Source organism: Cryptosporidium parvum, chromosome 2 (assembly GCF_000165345.1).
Source record: "Cryptosporidium parvum Iowa II chromosome 2, whole genome shotgun sequence".
Taxonomy (NCBI): Eukaryota; Apicomplexa; class Conoidasida; order Eucoccidiorida; family Cryptosporidiidae; genus Cryptosporidium; species Cryptosporidium parvum.
Genome location: NC_006981.1, coordinates 943852 through 966575, shown reverse-complemented (window position 1 = coordinate 966575; position 22724 = coordinate 943852). Strand labels below are relative to the sequence as shown.

At 31.9% G+C, this 22724-nt stretch overlaps 11 protein-coding genes across 11 annotated transcripts; 6 read left to right on the top strand and 5 right to left on the bottom strand.

Moving 5' to 3' along the window:
* Positions 1-194: 194 nt before the first annotated feature.
* cgd2_4320 (thioredoxin reductase 1) lies at positions 195-1775 on the top strand (the record flags this gene model as incomplete). Its single annotated transcript, XM_626611.1, has 1 exon — positions 195-1775. A coding segment is annotated over one exon (1581 nt), but the record flags the coding sequence as incomplete, so codon positions are not given.
* A 106-nt stretch (positions 1776-1881) lies between these two features.
* On the top strand, positions 1882-2367 carry cgd2_4310 (hypothetical protein; the record flags this gene model as incomplete). The annotated part of the gene is made up of 1 exon (XM_626610.1): positions 1882-2367. One exon carries the CDS (start codon positions 1882-1884, stop codon positions 2365-2367), a length of 486 nt encoding a protein of 161 aa, XP_626610.1.
* Positions 2368-2495: 128 nt separating this feature from the next.
* Positions 2496-3131, bottom strand: cgd2_4300 (Maf protein like, involved in RNA metabolism; the record flags this gene model as incomplete). Its single annotated transcript, XM_626609.1, has 1 exon — positions 2496-3131. One exon carries the CDS (start codon positions 3129-3131, stop codon positions 2496-2498), a length of 636 nt encoding a protein of 211 aa, XP_626609.1.
* An 802-nt stretch (positions 3132-3933) lies between these two features.
* On the top strand, positions 3934-4758 carry cgd2_4290 (hypothetical protein; the record flags this gene model as incomplete). Its single annotated transcript, XM_626608.1, has 1 exon — positions 3934-4758. The coding sequence occupies one exon, from the start codon at positions 3934-3936 to the stop codon at positions 4756-4758; it is 825 nt and encodes a 274-aa protein (XP_626608.1).
* Positions 4759-4868: 110 nt separating this feature from the next.
* On the bottom strand, positions 4869-6101 carry cgd2_4280 (holiday junction resolvase, S1x1p, URI domain nuclease; the record flags this gene model as incomplete). Its single annotated transcript, XM_626607.1, has 1 exon — positions 4869-6101. One exon carries the CDS (start codon positions 6099-6101, stop codon positions 4869-4871), a length of 1233 nt encoding a protein of 410 aa, XP_626607.1.
* Positions 6102-6484: 383 nt separating this feature from the next.
* cgd2_4270 (secreted insulinase-like peptidase) lies at positions 6485-10258 on the bottom strand (the record flags this gene model as incomplete). Its single annotated transcript, XM_626606.1, has 1 exon — positions 6485-10258. A coding segment is annotated over one exon (3774 nt), but the record flags the coding sequence as incomplete, so codon positions are not given.
* Positions 10259-10738: 480 nt separating this feature from the next.
* cgd2_4260 (40S ribosomal protein S6) lies at positions 10739-11416 on the bottom strand (the record flags this gene model as incomplete). Its single annotated transcript, XM_626605.1, has 1 exon — positions 10739-11416. A coding segment is annotated over one exon (678 nt), but the record flags the coding sequence as incomplete, so codon positions are not given.
* A 708-nt stretch (positions 11417-12124) lies between these two features.
* cgd2_4250 (SPAC1486.03c-like tuftelin-interacting protein, G-patch domain) lies at positions 12125-14386 on the top strand (the record flags this gene model as incomplete). The annotated part of the gene is made up of 1 exon (XM_626604.1): positions 12125-14386. The coding sequence occupies one exon, from the start codon at positions 12125-12127 to the stop codon at positions 14384-14386; it is 2262 nt and encodes a 753-aa protein (XP_626604.1).
* Positions 14387-14491: 105 nt separating this feature from the next.
* Positions 14492-18958, bottom strand: cgd2_4240 (P-type ATpase3 cation transport ATpase, signal peptide; the record flags this gene model as incomplete). The annotated part of the gene is made up of 1 exon (XM_626603.1): positions 14492-18958. The coding sequence occupies one exon, from the start codon at positions 18956-18958 to the stop codon at positions 14492-14494; it is 4467 nt and encodes a 1488-aa protein (XP_626603.1).
* A 421-nt stretch (positions 18959-19379) lies between these two features.
* cgd2_4230 (hypothetical protein) lies at positions 19380-19826 on the top strand (the record flags this gene model as incomplete). The annotated part of the gene is made up of 1 exon (XM_626602.1): positions 19380-19826. One exon carries the CDS (start codon positions 19380-19382, stop codon positions 19824-19826), a length of 447 nt encoding a protein of 148 aa, XP_626602.1.
* Positions 19827-19858: 32 nt separating this feature from the next.
* Positions 19859-22669, top strand: cgd2_4220 (hypothetical protein; the record flags this gene model as incomplete). The annotated part of the gene is made up of 1 exon (XM_626601.1): positions 19859-22669. The coding sequence occupies one exon, from the start codon at positions 19859-19861 to the stop codon at positions 22667-22669; it is 2811 nt and encodes a 936-aa protein (XP_626601.1).
* Positions 22670-22724: the final 55 nt, after the last annotated feature.

Genomic DNA, 22724 nt, shown 5'->3' with positions numbered 1-22724 from the left:
TTTTTCCAGAAATTCATTTTTGGAAGCGAGCTAATTTTTATATTATTAATAGAAATTTGAAGTCAGAATTATGGGTTCGTCTAATATTTTTTTAATTACAACTGTTTTCAATAATAATTTATTTTTGTTTCCAGTATCTGCTATTATTAAAAATCTTTAGTATCTTAAAAGGTTGGCGCCGTCAAATTTTGTGATTTTTTGTTCGTGTAATGAAATTTACGCTAGTCACAATATTGTTTTTGATATTTATGAAAAAGGCGAAAATAGTCATGGCTGATCTAACGTTTATGTATGATTTAGTTGTAATTGGTGGTGGTTCTGGTGGAATGGCAGCTGCAAAAGAGGCAGCTAAGTATGGTAAAAAGGTGGCACTATTCGATTTTGTAAAGCCTTCTACTCAAGGTACGAAGTGGGGACTAGGAGGAACATGCGTGAATGTGGGATGTGTACCAAAGAAGCTTATGCACTACTCAGCATTAATAGCTAGTAGCATTCACCATGATGCTCAAATGTTTGGACACAAAACTAGTTCTAGCTTCGAATGGGGAAAATTAGTAGAAACTTTACGAAATCATATTAGAATGCTTAACTTTAGCTACCGTACAGGACTACGTGTGGGTAATGTTGAATACATCAATGCACTGGCAAAGTTAATTGACCCCCATTCTGTTGAATATGAGGACAATGGCCAGAAAAAAACAATTACTTCTAGATACATCTTATTAGCAACAGGAGGTCGGCCTAGCATCCCAGAAACCGTTCCAGGAGCTATCCAATATTCGATTACCTCTGATGATATCTTCTTTCTCTCTAAAAGCCCTGGGAAGACTCTAGTCATTGGAGCTTCTTACATTGGATTAGAGACAGCTGGGTTCCTAAATGAGTTAGGCTTCGATACAACAGTTGCAATGAGATCAATTCCATTGAGAGGATTCGACAGACAATGTTCTGAGAAGATTGTTGAATATATGAAGGCAACGGGAACTAAGTTCCTTGTTGGTGTTGTACCAATTAATATTGAAAAGGTAAATGAGAATATTAAGGTGTCTTTCAGCGATGGCTCTGTTGAAGAGTTTGAAACTGTTTTATATGCAACAGGTCGTAACCCAGATGTAAAGGGACTTAATCTGAATGCTATCGGAGTTGAAGTTTCGGATTCTGGTAAGATTATTGCCCCCAAAGATGCTACTTCTGTTCCAAGTATATTTGCAGTAGGAGATATTGTTGAGGGAAGACCCGAACTAACTCCTGTTGCAGTTAAGGCTGGAATTCTTTTAGCAAGAAGGCTTTTTGCTGGGTCTAACGAATTTATTGATTATGATTTTGTCCCTACTACCGTATTTACACCTATTGAATATGGGCATGTTGGGCTTTCATCTGAAGCTGCAATTGCTAAATATGGGGAGGATGATATTGAGGAGTATCTTTCCGAATTTAGTACACTTGAAATTGCTGCTGCTCATAGAGAAAAACCTGAACATCTTCGCGAAAATGAGATGGACTTTGCACTTCCTTTAAACTGTTTGGCGAAGCTTGTTGTAGTTAAGAGTCAAGGTGAAAAAGTTGTTGGATTCCATTTTGTTGGTCCCAATGCTGGAGAAATTACTCAAGGGTTCTCGCTTGCAGTCAAACTTGGGGCAACTAAAAAGGACTTTGATGATATGATTGGAATTCATCCAACTGATGCTGAAGTATTTGGCATTTTAGAAGTTACCAAAAGATCAGGAGAGTCATTCGTTTCTTCTGGAGGATGTGGTGGCGGAAAGTGCGGATAACTGCTTAAGCAGGTTAAAATTGTGTCTTTTTTTTTTTATTTTTTGCAGTTGATTAATGTTTAAATTCTAATTCCTGCTTTGTGGCGCCACTTCATTCTATTTATTTATGAGTTTATTTTTTCATGACTACCTATCTGGCTCTGATGATGATTGCACTGCTTTTGAGGACTCAAGCGTGTGTAAAGAAGGGGCTAACGAATTCAAACTAAGTATTGTTGTGAATTCGGGACAACTTCGGAGTGAAAAGAGTGATAATTTTGTTGCTTGTTACGAAGGCAATCTTCAGAAGAAAGATCAAATCACTCCTAAAACATATATTGAACCTAATTTGACAAAGCAAATTTCATCCAAAATTGGAGTAAAAAAAAAAGAAAAAAGAAAGAAAAAAAATAAATATTTGAATGAGTTTTACGAAATTTCATCTATTGAAAATGTCAAAACACTAGATTTAGATGATCTCAAAAAGTCAGATCAAGCAGTTGGTTTCCCAGATAATCTATCAAGAGAAAAAAAATTAAACGCAGATAAAGAGCTTAGACAATCTTGTAATCAAAAGAGAAAACATCAGGTAAGTATAACTTTTATATTCTAGTATTTTCCTAATAGTATATTTTAGATAACATGGCTATTAAATGAAGCAAAACAGCTTAGATCTGAATTTAGCTCGACGAACCAGTTCTCATAGAAATTGGAAGTTTTAGTCAATATCTAAATAATGATTCAATTTACTACGCCCAGAGCAATCGATTTTTCCATCAGCTCAACAGTATTGCAAACTGATATTCCCATAATATTATCAACATCTCCCTGAATCCCATCAACAAACTTTCCCATAAATGGGCAGTCGATTGCAAGTGCGCCGCATGAGTATTTAATTATCTCGGAATTCTCAACAATCTGTTGGATTGCCTCATCTGGCATTTTTTTATAGTGTACTCTAGAAACTGTTACATTAGATAGCCTCCTTCCTGTGAAATAATTATATACTGTTACTCCTGTTATACAATCTGCATAGCTTTCACTATATGATTTTACATATCTGAGTCTCTCATCACTATCTTTTGCCTTGTTCCTCACCTCGCCATCTTTTAATGCAATTGTATCGGCACAAATTACAATTACTTTGTCCTCTCCGTTTTTGTATGGAAGCTTTTCTAGAACTGCATCCATTTTAGCTTCTGATAACTTTATTACCAACTTATTTGGATCATCATCTGTAATGGCTCTCTCATCGATGTCTGCTGATACAAATTCTGACAACTTTATATTTGCCTTAGAGAAAACCATTCTCCTACTTTCTGATGTCGATCCAAAAACTATTTTATAATCTTTTTTAAAGTTGTGATTTTCGTACATGATTAGTTTTCAATCTCGAGAAAAAAAATCAAATCCAAACTTTCTATTTTTTTTTTTTTTTTCCTTCTCTACTTTCACTTCTTTCTTCGGTCTGTATTTGTCAAATATACTAAAAATATTTAGCGCTTTAATTGTCGTTATTTATAAATTGTTAAAAAACCACACGAGAATACATACTAGTTATAATAACAATAAGTTACATTTTATATTTGAAAACATTGCAAAGAAATATGTTTTTTATTATAATTGCTCGCTTATTATACTATTTTTTACCAGGTATATTTGGAATTAGATAGGTTATTTACCCATTTTACCCAAAAATATAAAACTTAACGCAATTAATTAAAATACTTATAATCATAATACATAATTCCCTCAGTGTGAGGTGAAACATAAAACTAAAAACTCTTCAAATTTTCTACACAAAAATATTAGAAATACCTGCAAAACTAATTGTATTTATCAATTAATGTTGAAATTAATATGCCTAAAATTAGGTATAATTATCTTATTAAAACTGGTACTCCCAATTTTTTGTCATATTTAATTTTTTTTCTTTACTTGCCGTTGCACTATTACTGTAACACTTAATTTCACATGGTGGCGCCTAATTTGCGTGTATCAATTGACTTGTTTTTTTTTTTTTAAGAATAAGTTAGGTAAATAGGTGGGTAGAGTACAAAGTATGAAAAATATACTTGATTTACTTATATATTGTATATAAGAACGAAGAATTTTAAAGGCATCTTTTGTGTTAATCTGTTATTTTTTGTGGAATGTATAGTGATTAAAACATTGGAAAATGAGTAGCTTAAAAGATTCGGTGGTCAGTTTTCAGAAAAAAGATGGGAAAATGGAAGAATTAGAGAGTTTTGCAAAACAAAAATCTCAAGATGTAAGTAAGGTAATTGAAACTAAAGATTCAAATTCCCCTCAAGCAGGTGCAATAATTAGATTTAAGTCAAAAGAAACAATCTATTGTTCATGTGAATTTTTAGATTTAGAATCATTTTATGAAACAGAAAGAGATCAAGTTGAATCGAGTAAAATTACAAAAGAAGTGAAGCTGATATCTAATTCCAATTCTCATTTAGATGAATATTTGGATACTTGTAGTAAGTCATTGATTAGTAGAAATAGTAGTCTTTCATCTATAGAAAGTATAACATTTATGGACAACAATGAATATAAATCCCAAATAAATCAGATAAATACTGTAAGAAATGAGAATAATGTTAAAGTTTGCTCTGAAAACGAAATATTCAACGACAAATTGGTCAGGGAATTTTCAGAAAGTAGCGAATTTACTGAATATCACACAAGATCAGGATTTCTAAGTAGTTTATCAAGAAGATTGTGGGATCTTGAGGAAACTTTAAGTTTCTCAAACTTAGACTCAATTAGTGGAATAAAGACTTTTCTATTGGGAAAAATTGGTCATGGCAATATTGGAAGCAAACTAAATACTTCAGATCATGTATTTTTAGGCCCTAAACTAGATGATGGGCATGCATTTTTTGCCAACTCTAGAGGTGGGTATGAATCACAAAGAAGCGAGTCAGATACAAGCGAAGAAAGTGTAAGATATCCTTCATTTTGTTTAGATGTTAATGAAAAAGAAATTTAAGTTATAAAATAGATAGTTAAAAATGATGATATATATAGTGGTTTCGTATATTAGCATTAAAAAATTACTACAGTAGTGGTAAAAGTAGAGTAGAATTACGCCCCTTTTGCTTAATCCGAGTCAACTGTTAGATCAATAAACTCACACTTTTGTGAAATTTCTGAAAATTCATCATCCGAGAAAAGAATATCCCTCTTTTGTTTGGTTTCATGTGCATAAGAGAGTCTGTTTCTGTGATTGTCAATATCCATCTCTAAAAAACCATCTTCAATCACTTTATTTTGAGAGTTTTCTTCTTGACTATAGTTTTCTTTCTCGCCATTACTTAATACGGGAAAATCTTCTCCTAGTTCAAGACTTTCAGTAGGAACGTTTTTAGTCTTTATGTAGTTTTTCTTCGCTTCCTCCCACTCAAAGTCTTTAAAGCAGCATGGACAGGAAATATTAAGGGGAATTAAAGGAGCAACAAACTCTTTTAGTGGGAATAACTCATCAATAACCGTTTCTAAGTGGTTGTTCGACTCTCCCCAAAGCTGGATACATGAGAGATGAACTTTTATTTCCGTACAGCAAGGAAATTCCAAATAATTTCTTCCAATACCAATGTCCTTTTGACATAGGAAACATTTTATCGAAAATGAATCTTCATGAGAAATTATTTCTTCCGGGTTAAACACATTGGAGTTATCTTCAATATTAGAATCAGAATCACAATCAAATGATGGCTTTTGGAATTCCTTAAAAGTTTCGTAATCGCATCTAAGAAATTTAATTCCTTTTTCGTAAAAGGAGTCTTCTCCAAAATATAAAAACATTAAAAGGTAATCTTTATTTAAAATATTAGGACTTGTAAAGTTTGGGGAAATTTTTATCTTCTTTATACCTTCTATAACTTCCTTAATTGTATTTTCAAGCTCGTCCTTGAAAACAAATACTGTAAGATTCATGTTCTTCCATGGCTCTAAAGTTGTCATACAAAGTAAAATACTAACTCGTTGTTGAATACTCCATTGCCTCTTATTTAATATTCGTTTATTTTCTGAAGTTTTCTTTGTTTTTACAATTTTCCAAGACTCAATATTGTCTCTAGTAACTTTACAAATATTTGGATGCTGCCACGCCCACTCGAATCTAAGGGCTGCAACTCTATCCGGGAATCCTCCTACGCAAATTCCAAGATTCCATGGAACTCCACTTTTTGTTTTTTTTGCTCCTTTTTTTATTTCTCCATTATGCTGTCTGAGTCTTCTGCATGGGTTCACAGAATATCCAATATAACTTGCTTTCTTTTTAGCTTCGGAGAGAAGAAAATAGCAATAATGAAGTTGGATATTAGATTTCATGTTATACAACACTTCTCTATTAAATATGTTATTTTCATTAGTAATCTTCCAAAAATTTCACCATCTGTCAATTTTAATAAATTATTTTATCAAATTTTGATTGAAAAAAAAAATTATTTTTTTCTTAAAAATTAAAAAATCGAGGGGAAATTCTCTTGATAACGTGTATACCGGCATAGATCTAAATAGGTATCAATAATTTATTTTTATAAAATTGAAAAAATATATTTCTATTGATATTTGGGTAATCTAAGATTATTCAACTGACAATTAACCTATCATTTAGCCTTATTTAACATAGAAATAAATAAATATAATAGAATATAAATATATATTTATTGGTTGTATTTTAAGTAAAAGCAATACCTAAATGAATTATTACGTTAAAGCTTGCTATGATCGCAGGATGATCTCTTGTTTTTGGTTATTGAGTTTGAATTCTGTTTATTTCCGATAGAATTTTCTTTATTCCCATTTATTTTACTTTCACTGGAAAACTTCATTGATGACATTCTCTTTCCAAATACGTTCAGCATAGTCTTCACCTCCTTTGAATCTTTTCCGCTTGCAAAGCTTGCATTTTCTTCGGAAATATTACATTGAATATCCGAATCGTATACAACATAACTATTTTCTTCTTTTGAGGTGTTATTTCTAGATGCTCTGAGTTTACCATTACTAGAACCACTAGAACCTAATTTGAAAGAAATGGCATCCATCATAGTTGCCTTTCCAATTTCTGAATTCAAAATTTCTTTACATTCTTCATTTGTAGGAGGTATATCTCTATTAGCAATACTTACAAGCTTTAAGTCATCTTCCTTATTATCTGGACTCTTATTTCCAATTAACTCAACAATAACTAACCTCCTTGAACTTGATGGTTTTATTAACTTATTTAGTTTTTCTATATATATATTTGGTTCAGATATAAACGCCTGTGTTGCATTCTCAATTAATTTGTTTTTCTCAAAACAAAGTTCATGACTAACGACTAGTTTTCCAAAATGCTCAATATATTTGGTAAAAGAATCCAACTTCTGGCTTGAATATTTAGAGAGACCAAACCACCTGATTTTATCTTCAAATTCTGATTTGGAAATCTCCTTTAAATCTTCCTCAACGTCTTTGGACACCTTTTTCAGAGCAGAAAACATATGGCATACTAAAGTCTCTGATAACTTTTCTGCACTCTGTACCGCTCCTATTAAGGAAATTATTGGAGTTTCATATTTTGTCGTAGCAAAGGCTACGTAACCATCTTGCCACTCTGTTCTTAAGGTATCATAAAAAGGTGAATTAAGTATTTCTCCTATTGAAGAGTATATTGATACGTCAATTAAATCAACTGGTGGAGTTAGGAAGTGAGCTACTACTGCGTTATTCTTATCTGAAGAAATTGGATTATTAGCTTTAATATGTATGTCTCCTGAAACATTCAAAATCCCATCATGAATTGCATTAGAATATGGAATCTTCTTGGTTACTAAAGAGCCTACCATTCTTGAGACAAGTTTGATACTCTTTTCATATCCAATGTTGCCTACAATAAGAGCATCAAAGTATCCTACCGAAAAAATATCTTTTATCTTTTCTATATATTCATCAAAAGTAATCTCAGTTTTTTGAAGAGATTCACGAAGTTGCAATCTGGAATAATAATTTGAAAGATATACGCTTTGAGCTACATCGGTTGCAACATCATAGGCCATTAAATCGCTCAAATTCAATATTTCAGACTTTAAATTTGTTAAGGCAGTCTCAAACTCTGTTTTAGTTGGTAATCTGCTTTCGCTTACGAGATAATTAGACAATTTCTCAATAATATCCTCAAAATTAGAACTATATGACTGAACATTGATAACAAATCTACCTCTACTGTAACTAATATCTGCTTCCAAGCCACATAGTTTAAAGCTTGATAGTATGTAATCCATTTTACTGTTTTGTAATTGAGCATGTAAATTTGCTATTAAGCTTACTCTGACATTATTTGAGACATCTTTGTTTGGTAATCTTTGGACTAGGGTCAAATTAATTGTAGGTACCGTATGAATTGGACCTTTCCAGAAAATCCTTAATCCTTCTTCTTCTAATATTGGGCATGGTTGAAGCTCATTTCCAATTTTTCTCTCTTGAATTTCTTTCTCAAAGCTCTTATATCCGGGACATTTATCTTCTGAAAACGAAATAATACTAAGATCTCCAGGAACACACGTCAACAACTCTCCAATCTTATTTGTAGATTTTAATGCTTCAATTGTTTTAGAAGTATTTTCTGAATTTTCAAGAGAAATTTTGGAAATTGAGTATTCAGTTTTGTAGGGTTCAAATCTAAAATTATGTTCTGAAGAACTATTCAATGAATCTGAAAGTTTAATTATCTTCATTTTTGAAGGTTCCAAGTGTTTAACAAATTCTTTTAAAGCTGTAATTTGTCCATTACTTAATTCAGAATCCTTGTTCATAGAAACGGGTTTTACAAAGGCAGAAAGTGCCATTTCTGGCTCATCTGGGAAGATTAATAAGCTTTCAGCAGCCTGAGAGGCTATTCCTGCAGTGTCTCTTTCCTCGTCATACTCGTACTTAATATTTGCCATATTTGTATAGTTCTTATAGAATGATTGAATCCACTTATCATCTTTGCTGTTTATCTGTTCTATCAAACTTTCCATGTATGCTGACGTAAGTTTTGCTATTTCTGAAGTTGTTTGATCAGAATCATCTGTTGCAGTAAATAGCAAGCCATAGACGGAGTATTGAGTACTAGTATTATCAAAGTATTCTAAAGCAGTAGCTAATTTTCTTTTCTGTAGCTCAGTTGCAATCGAGTTTTGGCTTTGGTCTTCAAAGAAGTATTGAATTAGCTTTAACATTTGCCATTCAGCATTCTCCCTTAAGATGCTTAATGAATCTGAAACTGAATCCCAATAAATTATGACAAAAGGAGGAGATGAGCTTCCTCTTGGCATTCTCACTACCTCAATCTCTGTATTTGGTGATTTACTTTTTATTGAATCTTGGTTGGTCTCTTTATTTTTCGATTCTGTTTGTCTTGAAGTGATCCTACCTGTAGAGCTAATTCCAATATTAGACTTTCTATTACCAGAGCTTTCAAAAATACTTAAAATACCTGGGGCAAGAGAATGCTGGTTTTTAAATGTTCTCGAGTCAGAACGACTAGTTACGGTGTTAGTAATCTTAGAAATTCCTTTAGTAGCTTTTCCGGAGTTTGTAAAAAGCCCGTCAATCTTGTCAGCGATTTTGACTAGTTCCTCGTTAGATTGGGGTCCCATGATAACTATTGAAGCGTTGTCGCTAGTATAACAATTTGTGTGATATTCCTTCAAGGCATCTTTGAGATTTATATTATTCTTTTTTGAATTAATATAAAGAGTTTCTTTGTTTCCTGTACCAAATTTCCTTGCAGGGCATTCCTCCGGAGCTAAGTACATAGCTAGCTCTATCATTGCTCTGACCTTGTTTGGGATATTCTTTTCATGTTCTTGGTTAACTGCATCGATTTCAGAAACTGAACTCCTTTCATCTATTACAGGGTTAACAAGCATCTTGGTAAAATAGCTCATTACGGACTCTAACTCTCTTGGAGGTGACAACACATAAAATATTGTTGTATCTGCTGATGTGTAAGCATTGGCAGCGCCTCCCTTTTTTAATAGAAACTCATCCCAGCCTACTGGGTTTGGATTTTCTTGACTCCCCAAAAACACGACATGTTCCATCAAGTGAGCCAGACCTGCCAAATTATCAGGATCTTGATAATATCCGCATCCAATCCCAAATGAAAAAGCTGACTCTAACATAGTATTGTCAGAAACCAATAATGTTTTTAAACCTTTCGAGGTTGTGTATGCTTTGGGTTTGACTTGAGAAGAAAATTGTTGATCTAAAGAGTTGAGTTGATTATTCTTAATTCTTAAGGGGTTAAAAATATTTTTAGCTCCATTTTGATTTTGTATTTCCAGCTGTAAATATGAAATACTTGCTCCTGTATCATCTCCCCTATCCAAATTTAATTGAATTCGGTCCCAAATACTTATCCCATTTAATAATGATATACATAAAATTACCGCAAACCACGGATTCACCTTTTTGATATGCATCTCAAGATTTCTTTCAATGCTTTTCAATTTCCCCTACTTAGATAGTTTTTTTAACATCTCTCTTTTCGTCATTCTCGTATTTATATAAAATAATGCATGTAAAACTTCCCGCCATATGGCGGGATGATGCCCATGTCATTTTATACAAAGATGCTTGACGAAAATCTAAAGATTTACAGAAATAGGGAAGAAATAAATTGGAATGTAGGGCGTAATATAAATGATAAAAAAAATACGTATTACTCTCATATTTTAATGGAAGGGTGAATAGTAATGGAATGATCGTTAGGGTGGTAAAAATCCCAAAGTTGTGAGTATCAAGGATTAGTAGCTAATAAATGTAATATTGAAAAAAAAAATTTGGTACTTTTCCTAATGAAAATTATTTAAACTGAATAGAAGCTAAATTAAAGTGTTATAAATAAACAGGAATAGTAGTGAGCACGTTTTTAACCATCTAGTTATTAGTAATAAGGCACTCACTAAATATAACTATTACAGTCATTTACCAACTTATTTAGTATTAGTCTTGTTCTCCTTCAAAGTCTCAAGAAGCTTCTGGTATTCCTTCTTGGCGTTAGCAGATGCCTCAGAACGCTCCTTGAGTGTACGTCTATATTTCTTCTTTCTCTGTAAACGTTCCTTGGTGACCAAACGTTGGATCTTTGGTGCCTTAGTCTTTTCCTTACCTTCAATCTTTCTGCGAACAACGAATTTACGAACATCATCAGATGGGCTGAGGTTGAATAGCTTTCTGATCTTAGAAGCTCTCTTTGGTCCAAGGCGTCTTGGCTTTTCACCATCAGTAAGTCCTGGAATATCCTGCTCTCCTCTCTCAACAACTACCAAACTTAATACAGATAAGTCATGGCTAACGATGCATCCACGGACTGACTTTCTCTTCATTTCACCTGTGCGACGTGGGCGATAGCATTTCATACCTTTTCTGAATAAAAGACGAACACGATTACTTGTTAAAACACCCTGCATCATTGGAAAGCCTTGTTTGTCATTACCACCGGTAATTTTCAAAATATAACCCTTGAATTCCTCACCCAAGAAGCTACAGTCAAGTTCAGAACCAATTCTTCTTTCGAAGAAAGGTAAGAGTAACTTCTCGTCGTCAATTTCAATACATTTCTGAAGTCCTGTTGTTGGATTAGCAATGTTTAATTTCATTTTGGGAACTGCTCAAAAAACCAAAGAAAAAAAGATGGTTAATAGTCTACAAAGTTTTCTTAGACGAACTTAATATGCGTCGCTATTAAGAGGAGCGGTCTGTTTTACATTAAAGTTATTCCAATTAATATTAGTCCGCTTAATTAAAATTAATTATATCAAATATTTAATAACATACTTCTTATACTTTATTTATATATTTTGACTTTATTACCAATTTATATTCATATTTCTACGTCTGTCTTCAAGTACCAGTGTTTCGAGACGGCGCCAATGTTGTGCCGCCATATGTGTTTTTTTCAGAAACAAATTTGCAAAATGGAGATCATTGAAATTTGAGTACTTGTATTTCTGATATATTCTTGATTTTTATGTGAGGATCCTTGTGTTTTGTTTGTGTTTTATATTTTGTTTTATGGTATTTTTTTAGTAGTTTTCCAGGAGATATTATTTTGCTAAATTCTCTCATTTTTAGTTTGTGATTGCAGGTTGCAAGCTAATCATTTTCTCTACTTAGATTTGAGTGATATTATTGGAACTTGGCATAGTACGATTTTTTGATAATTTGGGCATTCAGTAATGAAGGTGACTTTTTTCATTTTTTTTTTCAATTTAGAAAAGCAATAGGCTTTAATAAATCGCGTTTGTCATACTTTTTACTATAGATCTCAATAAAACAATTATGTGAATTTCAACGAAAATTAAAGTCTTCCTTCCAAAATGAAAGAATCTAAAGGATCAGAAGATTTAAGGGCAAAATATGGCAAGGGGTTTGATATTATTAGGAAGATGGGATTCAAAGGAGGAGGACTTGGAGTGGATGGAAGTGGAATATCAGAGCCAATTCAAGTTAAAATAAGGCCAGCAAATCTTGGTATTGCGATTGAACGCGATAATAGTTTTAATAAATCTGATAAATTTGAAAATAAATCAACAGAAGTGAAAAATATTGAGGAAAAAAACAAGAAACAAAAAACAAGCATAAATGAACTGGCTGAGGTAATAAATCAAGACCCCGAAGCAAAAATTTATCAAATATTTCCAAAAAAAACATTTCTAAACGATATTATGGAGTCTGTTTCTTTACAAAGAGAAGCCTGTGAACAAAATAGAAAAGTATTGCAGGATTATTTTAATGAGAAACAGTTGGAAATTGAATATCAAAGCAGCTCCTTGGATAATTTAAAAGAAAAAAAAACAATAATGGAGAATCTAAGTATTACCACTAAACAAATTCAAAGGATTTTTCTTAAACTTCACTATGATTTAGAAAAGATTATGGAGGATGAAATAGTTAATTTATTTGAAGAGCAAGGAGATATCCCTTCAGTTGAGAACGAAGATTTTCAAGATCAGATGGACTCTCTTGAAAAAGTTGTACAAGAGTTCTCAGAAAGTTTTAATAGAGTATTGGATTCCTGTAGTGATGCATCTTCAAAAGAAGTTTCTAAATCTTATTTACCTTACTGCTCAATTGTAAGAGATATTCTTAAAGTTTCATTGCAAAAGTTATATAAAAAAGAAAAGAATATGGAACTAGACCCTGATTTTGGAATTTCTGCTTGGATAGCCATAAAGGCTTTATTTGTCAATCTACAAACTTCCAGAACAGAGAAAGAGTACGATTCCAAGCTATGTTTTGAACAACTTTTATTAGACACTGTAGGGAAGTATTTGGAAGTTTATTTTATCTGTTCGTGGGATCCAATTAAAGAAAATGAATATGGAATCTCATTATTGAGTATTTGGGTTCATTTAATTCCTTCAGAATTCATCAAAACTAATCTAATGCAAATCATTTGGAATAAACAGATCCATCAACTTCAACTCAATAAAATTGACTCTAACTCAGAAGGAATTTCTGAAAGTTCCAAGTATAAATGGTTATTTAGATGGCTTCCTTATTACTACAAATTTGGAATGGGATATCAAATATCAAAAGTTATATCAAAACACATTGATGATGCTTTGGAAGAATGGGAGCCTCCAGAAGAATGGCCATTATCACTATTAACTATTTGGAAACCTATATTAGAAACCGAAAAAGATTATGAAGCTGAAGATTTTGAAACTATTGGATTTTTTGATCATGAGACATACCGTAGCAATCTTATTAAACAAGAATTTGACAATATTATTTTGTCAAAGATATTTCCAAAGTTACTTTCTTATTTTAAAATTGACCTTCAAGTTGAACAAAACCACAAATTACAACAATTAGACTGTTTTTCTCATCTTGAATTATGGTTCAACAAGGATTTGGTTGGTAAATCTTTAGTGTCTCAGATATTTACTGATGTAATTGGTCCCAAATGGATCAAAGCTCTTGAATTAAAGTTATCCAACATCAGAAATGAGTATGGTTTAACACAATATTCAAGAGAGGAGACCCCAAGTTCTGCCAATAAAGAACAGTTTGTTAATTTATATAAAGATTTACTTGAATGGTATCAGTTTTGGAGAGAAATTTTTTCCAAAGGAGCCATGGCATCTGCCAAAAGCAAAGCTTTTCTGACTAAAGGACTAATTTATATAGACTATCACATTAATTTCTATTCTGACTTAGATCCAGAAATTAAAAAGAAGACAAATGATTGGATTGACTATGAGTCTTTTAAGGACCATGATGAAGAAATCCCAGAATTTATGAATCTCAAAGATGACTCATTAATTTTAGGGGCATTGGAATGGATTTCCGATGAAATGGGATTAGTTATTAAGCAATGTGGGAGAAAAAATGACCATGGAAGGCAAATATATTCTATAGAATATGAAGAACATCATTCAGAATCTAAAAATAAGGTTCAAAATAGCTACTTTAAATCAAATCCAATTTTTTTAAAGCTATTCTTTTACATTAACCAGGGCGTCATTTTCATTAAAGATCCTGAAATTAAAAAAGACGATAACTCCGAAAATTGGACGCCTACTTCAATACCAAAAATGTTAGCTAAATTAGGTATCGAAGAAATTAATAAGTAAATCTAGATTATACTATATATTTCATTAACGCTTTTAGAGACTGTCAAATTAGTTATTTCCAAATATTAAGATTTTAGTTAAATTAATAAAAATATATTTATCTAATTAGTATACACTAAATTTTACTTTTTTTAAATTAGAGTTTGAGGATATCCACCAATAAATAAGTGACATGGATAAAATTGAAAAGTAGTTCCAAAAAATAAATTCCACTTTCCAAGCCAATGGAAATACATTATGAGATCCAGCTCCTTGAAATTTCCCTCCTGTAATTTTCAAAATATTATAACCAAAGATTTGAAACTCCCAAAATCTATCAATTTGGTCAGTACAATTTACTCTAAATAGACAAGTAAGGGCATTTGGACTGCTTATACATAAATATAAAAGGAAAATATGGCAACATATTACCCATAAAACTAAACGCTTATTTTTAGTAACTCTCTCTCTGAATTTACCTCCAAAGGAAAAAATGAGAGATAATGAAGAAAGTTGGAGTCCCATCCAAATGGAAGTTACGGAAGCTTCAAAATTATCTTGACGTTGAAACCATCTTTCAACTGGTATCTCTGCATTGTGATTAAGGGAAGGAATCATCCAAGGAGAGTTGAGTAGTCTTGTCATAACAATATAATAAAATGAGAAACACGTTCCCAATAAGCTTAGGAATGATATAATAGTTCGTTTACCAAGTAAAGCTCCTGTTGGCCTGTATGAGTTAATGTATTTCTTTGGTTTGCAGAGGATCATTAACCAAATAGAAGGAAATACTAGAAATACGTCAATAAATACATAGATCATTACAGGAAGGTTAGCTTGAGCAATAGCAAATAAAACATTCTTGTAAAATGAATAAAATACACCTTGAGAGGAAAGAAACATAAAAAGAGAAATTGTAGTAACCATTGCAGCTCTACCTTCTCGAATTAGGTCAAGAACTCTCATAATATTGTCAGCCTCAATAGAGAAGGAAGAAAATGCCAATGTCATTGGAGAGTTTTCTGTATTAATACTGAAATTTTCATGATTTTGAATGGATTCTTCTTGAATAGAATTATTATTATTTATAAAGTTGTTAAAATAATACGAATTCTCATGGACTGAAATACTAACATCTGCCATTTTGAATGCAGGTAAATCATTAACTCCGTCTCCAATCATTCCTGTCACAATATTTCTCTTTTTGAATTCTGAAATAACGATTCTTTTGTGTTCAGGATTTGATCTTGCAAAAATCTTGATTCTATCAAAGACTAGGTCAAACAAAGAATGAGAAGAAAGCTCTTCAGAAGAGAATTTCTCAAGTCTACAATATGTCTTTAAAAAACTAAAGTTTGATAAAGGACCCATCATATTTGCCATTTCAAAATTAGAAGGTCTAAAGTACTTTTTAGATCTTAATAACATTAGAGCTCGTGATGTAACAACTAAAGAGTTATATTCAGTGGACTCATAGATTTTGTTCGGAGAGATTACTATGTTATTTCCAGCAATAGCATCATACCAAACGATTGTTTCCTTTCCAGTTATGTCAATAATAGTATCTCCAATTGCAACAGGGTTCTTATTAGAGATTATTCCTGCTTTTCGGGCAACAGATAGTGCTGTGAATGCTGAGTCACCTGTTAAGATGACTGGCCTAATTCCTGACATTTTGATAGAATCAATAAATTCTCTAGTTTTTGGTCTAAGATCATTTTGCAGAAGAAGATAGCTTATGATTGTTAGATCAGATTCAAGTGTATTTCTAGAAACATTAGATCTTGGCTTGTTCAGAAGTGCATCAATCAAAACTTTGTCTTTAATTTCTCTATAAGACATTGCCATAACATAGTATCCCAATTTACTGTAACCGTCAACAATATTATGTTCACTCATATGACTTATAGGTTTTTGAACATTGTTGGATCTTGAGTGATTGTATTTATTTAAGAGGTCGCTGTCCATTTCACCAGAGGAGTTAAGGACTTCAAAAGCATCAACAAGCTCCTGTTCATCCTCTGTATCTAAACTATTTGAAGTATTGAGATATTTATGTTTCTCGGTAAGGATTTCCTCTTTATTTGGAGAGAATTTAGTCAAAACATCAAAGGATCCTTTACAGAAAATGTAATATCTGTCAAATATTCGGTGGTGAACTACCACAGACATACAAGGATTATTCCAATCGAACTCATTAATTCTCAAAACTTCGATTGGGTATTCATAAATATTATCAACTGAACCTGAGTCTTCATCGCTTGCTCCAGTGAGTGAAATGAACCTTCTCTCATTGCATATTTTAATTTTGGCATTAGTTGAAGTGAATAATGCCTTGTCTATATCGTTACCTATTAGAATAGTTCCATTGTTGGTAATTTGTGGAACAATATTATGACAACAACAAAGTCCAATGTAAATAAGGTCGTCTGGAGAAAAAGAATCGGAGCTAATAATTGGAGGAAGGAATTTGGGTTCAGAACTAATTGGGTTTACAAGAATTCCAGTAGATTTATTAATTAGAGGATCTTCTTCTTCATATGATACGGTGGATGTTTCCCAGACGAGCTCGTAATGAACGTAAATATTAAGTGAATTTCTATTATGATCAATATGTTGGACACTTTTGGATTCTTTATTTTTTTGAAGTTCAAGATTGATATTTGGATTGCTATTCTCTAAAAGATGAGCAATATTATTCGGGTATCCAAAGCTATTATTTTTTATAGCATTTGCTGCACCAATAAAGATCATTTTGTTTGTAGTAAGAGTACCTGTTTTGTCTAGACATAAAACTTTAAGTTTCCCAGCTAAAGGAATATCCATTGGAAAAGTAGAAGACAATGAAAACAGATTTACAAGCCTTTCTACACTTTTATTAAGGGAAAACTGAATACATGAAGGTGCCCAGAGAGGTAAAAGCTGGATAAAGGTTCCAACAGCAAAGAAGAATGACCCAGTACTCCAACCAAGTAAATGGTTCTGGTATAAAATTGCAGCAAATGCAGATGAAAGCATAATAATCCATAGTGCTTTAAGATTTCTGATATATTTCACGTTTGAGACAGAGTATTGGCTTATATTAGAGAATGAGTGGACAGTCTTGTAAAGCAATTGACCATAAGAAGAGTATATTCCAGTTCTGAATGCAATTCCTATTGCTATTTTTGAGTAGTCACCATATGAAAATGAGCTTATAATTTTAGTACCCATAAAAATGGGCTTTTGTATGATTTTATCTTCATGTAAAACCTTAGAATCATGAGAAATAGGGTTGCATTCATCTTTTGAGTTAATTTCCAATTTATCCAAGTTAATAGAATCCAAAGTAGAACATGTTCGATTTTTCAGTTCGTAGTTTGTCATGCTCGAGGATTTATTACCTGGTTGAGTACTGGTAATATTAGAAAATGAGTTTCTATCGATCTGTACCTTTAATATAGGGTTTGACTCACCAGTGATAAAAGATTCATTGACTACAACACATCCTGAAACCACATAAATGTCACAAGGAGCAGTTAAGTCTTGCGACAAAAATATTAAATCGCCAGGAACAAGATCATGGGAGGGTATTCTGACCTTTTTTCCGTTTCTCAAGACTGAGATGGGACGTCCAATATAATTTTCAAGTGCCTTTTTAATGTTTTCTTGGTTAGATATAATCACTTTAAGAGTTTTAAAAGTAGTAAAAATAATCATTATTGCCCAAAGAACTGCCCAGATATAGAATCTCAAAAAAATTCCTTGCCAAAGAGAACCTAATCTGAGAATATTAATAGGGTGGAGTAGTTCCTTAGCAAATGCTTGAGATATTCCTGGAATTTCAAGATCTATAGTATTTTTCCCAATAATATTTGACAATCTACTAATTTCTTCAGAATTTAGACCATTATTAAGGAGTCCTTCTTTCCCTACAAGCTCATTTAGATTACTTTGATCACAACAAACAAAACCTGATTCAGATTCTAAAAATGTATATGTAACTTGGTTATGGCAGATGAATCTAGTCTTATCTGCTCTCTTTTGCACTTTTAACAGAGGTAGAATTAAATCATTAGATTCAAGTTGAACATTCGAAGCTTCTCTCTGCAAGGCTTTATTGAGAGTGCTTCTGAGAGTTTGAGTAAAACCATGTCTTTTTTTAGATTTTACATAAGCACACTTGTCCAAAGTCTCTCTTAAATAAAAGAATGTCTCAAAGAAAGGCTCCAAAAAGTAAAGTATTAGGCACATCGACAATCCTGACATATAGAATATAATATATGTTTTTGCTCTAGTGGTCCAATAAGGCTGGACTTCAGATGAAGTTGCACAAACAACATTCCAAACTACAATGCACAAAAAGATTTGTGACAGTAAAATTAAGACAGAATATATATATTTCAGTGAAATTCCAATAATGCTGTCTCTGAATCCAATCAGAGCTTCTTTTTCTGATGTAGATGAGGGAATCTCAGCCTCTACCTTAAGATGAAGGTGATGCCTATAGAGACCCCATAACACCAAAGATAAAAAGTATAGAATTATAAACTTTAAGTAGCCATATGCGAATTCCAAACTAATAATTGTATGAGATGGATCACACCAGCTCATATTAATTTTTTTTATTTTGCTCTCTATATATTTTCGGCTGTTAAATACGCTGTAAAGACAAAACACGTAAAGTTGGTTAAGAACAAAAAACTGATAAAAGCTCTTCCAAATTGAGCAAAGATTCAGCAGAATCTCTTTCAGTCTTGTTCTTGTTCAGAAAAATACATATATAGTTCTTTTTTACCCTCGGTACCTCTCAACAGTAATAATATTACAAGTGCAACAATGGCGCCATCTGGTTGGGCGCCAAATTAATGAGTGCATAGTAGGTTTTTAAATGACATTGGTGCATATAATGCATGAAATAGAAGATTGGGTGTGTAAATTAAGATAAGGGATAAATAAAAGATATTTAATTAATAGAGGGGTTAAAGAATTTATTAGGAATATATGAAGGTGGTATTTTTTGTTTGATAATAAAATGGAGAAGTTGAAGTTAGTAGTACCAATAAGAAGACAAGAGAATTCCGCATTTAAGCATATACATAATTATGATCCAGAAAAGGTGGAAAAAATTAAAGTTAAAGATGATATAAATCGACTTAGTTGTGTGAAGGAGCTGGCTAATATTGGTAATGATTTAAATGACTTAGTTAAAAAGATTAAAATTAGAAGGTATATTGGTTTGATGTACCAAATCACTATTTTGAAGATACACTTATCTAGACTTTTAGGTAAAGTGAGAAATAAAAAAAAGGTTAAAGTTTTGAATTTCCATATGGTACAGCGTCATTCACATAAGAAGACTGATATTCATTTTGGCTCAGCTCAAAATCAAAATTCTCCACCAAAGTCTCCAAATAGAATGGACTTGAAAATGCTTCCAAGAAAACTAAATAACCAATATTTTCACGAAGGGGGAGTATAATATCTAGACATACTCCCCCAAATGAAAATTCTATGAGCTCTTTTCTCGGAAATATTAGAAAAGAGAAAGAAAAAGCTACTAATAAGGTTGAATCAATGATGCCAACTTCTATCATCAAATTGAAAGATGTTGATGAATCTTGGAAATCTAGAAAGCCTGAAGTTAGAAAGAGAAGACTTAGGAGAGTTGCTCATAACCCGTTATTTTTCTCAAAAAGAAATGCATATAGGGGCCAAAACAGCCCAAAGAACTTAATAAACAGAAGGAATAGGCTTCTTGAAGAAGCAAGACAGCTTCATATCCGCGAAATTAAAATCAAAAATGAAAAAACAATAAGAAAAAGCCTGCATATCAAACAAAAGGGAGAATTTTTAAAGGATATTCTCAAAATTAATAGGATTGAGTTAATTACCAGAGGGGAAAAAGCTCTAAGAGAAATTTTAAAGAAGGAAGTAGTTAAAGCAAGAGATAATTTAAAAAATAGCAAAGCTAAACTCCAGAAATTAAGGGATGATAAACTTCATATAGCTTCTGAAGGTAATAAAAGGAGGGCTGAATACATGAAGAATGCTGAAAGATTTATCAAGGAAATAATAGATAATCTTCGTAATAAAGGTATAAAAAAGCTCAATATTGATTTGATTACTGATAAAGGAAGCTTGAAGAAAGGAGTAACAATTGATGTTGAGAAGAAGGAAGTTTTAGTGAAAAACAGTGAGGTAGTAAGGCATTTAATAAAAAAATCAAGTTACTCCAAATTTATTGGTAAATTATCTGAAAAAAAGGGAAATCTTTCAATTAAGGCTGATCCGAAGTATGATACTGGTATTATTCAACCTTCCGAGTCTGTTGTAAAAGAAAACTGTAAAATTATATTAACTGAAAAAAAGAATCCAATCAAAATGATGAAATTTGATAGTAGTATTAGGTCCCCAATTGAGGCTAGACGAGAATTAAACGAATCTATAATAAAAAAGAAAAAGTCACTAAATATAACAAAACCTAACGAGAATAAAGATAATTTTGAGCTAAAATCAAAATCTGATATTCAAGCAAAGTCTTCTGGTATAGTTAAGACTTCTTCTAAAATAAGCAATTTCACTAAAATATGCGGACCAAAATCTTTGGATAACAGTTCATCAACTGAAAATCAAATTCTTAAAGCTAAGACTCTTGATACTCTAAAAAAAGACACATTGCTAAATGTTAAAGGAGGTATACCTTTAAAAGTTGTTGAAAAAAGTAGCACATCTTTATTGGGAAAATCACCAATTTTAAAAAAAAGTAGCATTTTGCTGAATAAAGATACTCTTACTAAGGAAATAAATACAAAAGATACCCCTATAAAAGAAGTTATTAAGAAGATGAATTCAAAGGATTCGACAGGAGCACAAAGTAAGGATCTATCAGATTTAGATGGAAAGGCAAAGAGTAGTATATCAAAAGCATCAGAGATAAAAAAGAGCCCTCCTGCAAAGAAGATGAATGATATACCAAATATTGAAGATTTGGATCAAAATAAAGAACTGACTAAAACGTTTTCCAAAAATTTTCCAAAAGCAGTGACTACAAAATCGGATATATTATCCAAATCAAATTTTTCGAAAAAAGTACTTCCAAAACAGTTGGGAAATGCAAAGCCAATGATTATTGCTAAGAAAAAGAGTGATGAAAATCCTATATCAAAAGTTATTCCTAATTCTCTTCCAAGTACTTTAGAAAAAGATGATTACAATTTATTGATTTATAACTCGGACAAATATTGGAGTAGTAGGCTTTATGACCTATATAGAAGGATGAAAGGAGAAAGTTCTCAAAGAGATATTTTCACAAAAAGATATTTAAAGAAAGAAAGAAGAAGACTTTCCACACAAAATGGGATTGAGAAAAGAAGAATTAAGACTTACACAAGGCTTAGAATAATTAACGAGGCAAAATCAAAAGGAAGAAGACATACACTGATATTAATAAAGCCAGGAAGCATAAAAAGATATGGAATTCCAGCACTAATGAACTACTCTTATAGATATACAAACAAGGCTTTGAGCTCAGATACTGAGCAAAACTATTTAGTTCGCAAGCTCTCTCCAAACTATACAGATAGTTCACATATTGAATACATATTAGAAGATACAAATACTTATGTTTTTGGAATACATAGACACCATGAACTCCTATCTATAGCTAGAAACACTTTTAATGAGGATTTTAGATTCTGTAGAATGAACAAATTGTACAAATATGCATTAAGAACTAAAATGAGTGATCTTGAACAGTTTGTTGAGGAGGTAATGGGTGAGATGATCATTAATGGAGATTTAAATCAAGATTCACGTGAAAATGTATTGGAAAATAACATTATGAGACTTAGGTACTTAATCAATACTGATAAGGAGGAGAAGCAATCTCTTTCTAGTTGCAAAAGTAAAATGAGTGATGAAGCCAATCAACTTTGGGACAAATTAGTTACTAGAATTGATTTAAACAGCGAATTGAATACTTCAAATAAAATCTCAAGTACTAATAATTTTTGGAAAGAAACTTCCAAGTTTATTTACGATGAAGAAATAGATCTCTTTAAAAAGGTTTATTATTTATCAGATTTACAGGAGCTTGGAAGTATTGATATTGATGAATCAGTGCTTGAAAGTATATTTAAATCTATCAGAGTATCTTACAATAGTCAGGATTTCAAGTTTCCCTTTATTTTTTCAAAAGAAATCAGAAGTTCCAAGAATGTAGGGTACCATAGGAAAGACTTTATTAGTTATGTAGGTAAATTGTCTCCTTGGACTAAAATAGCTTTGATTCAAAAGATAAAAAAAAAGAACAAATCAATATAATTATGTATGATTGATAAATAGATTAATTAATTTAGAATACTAGCTCATTAAGTTT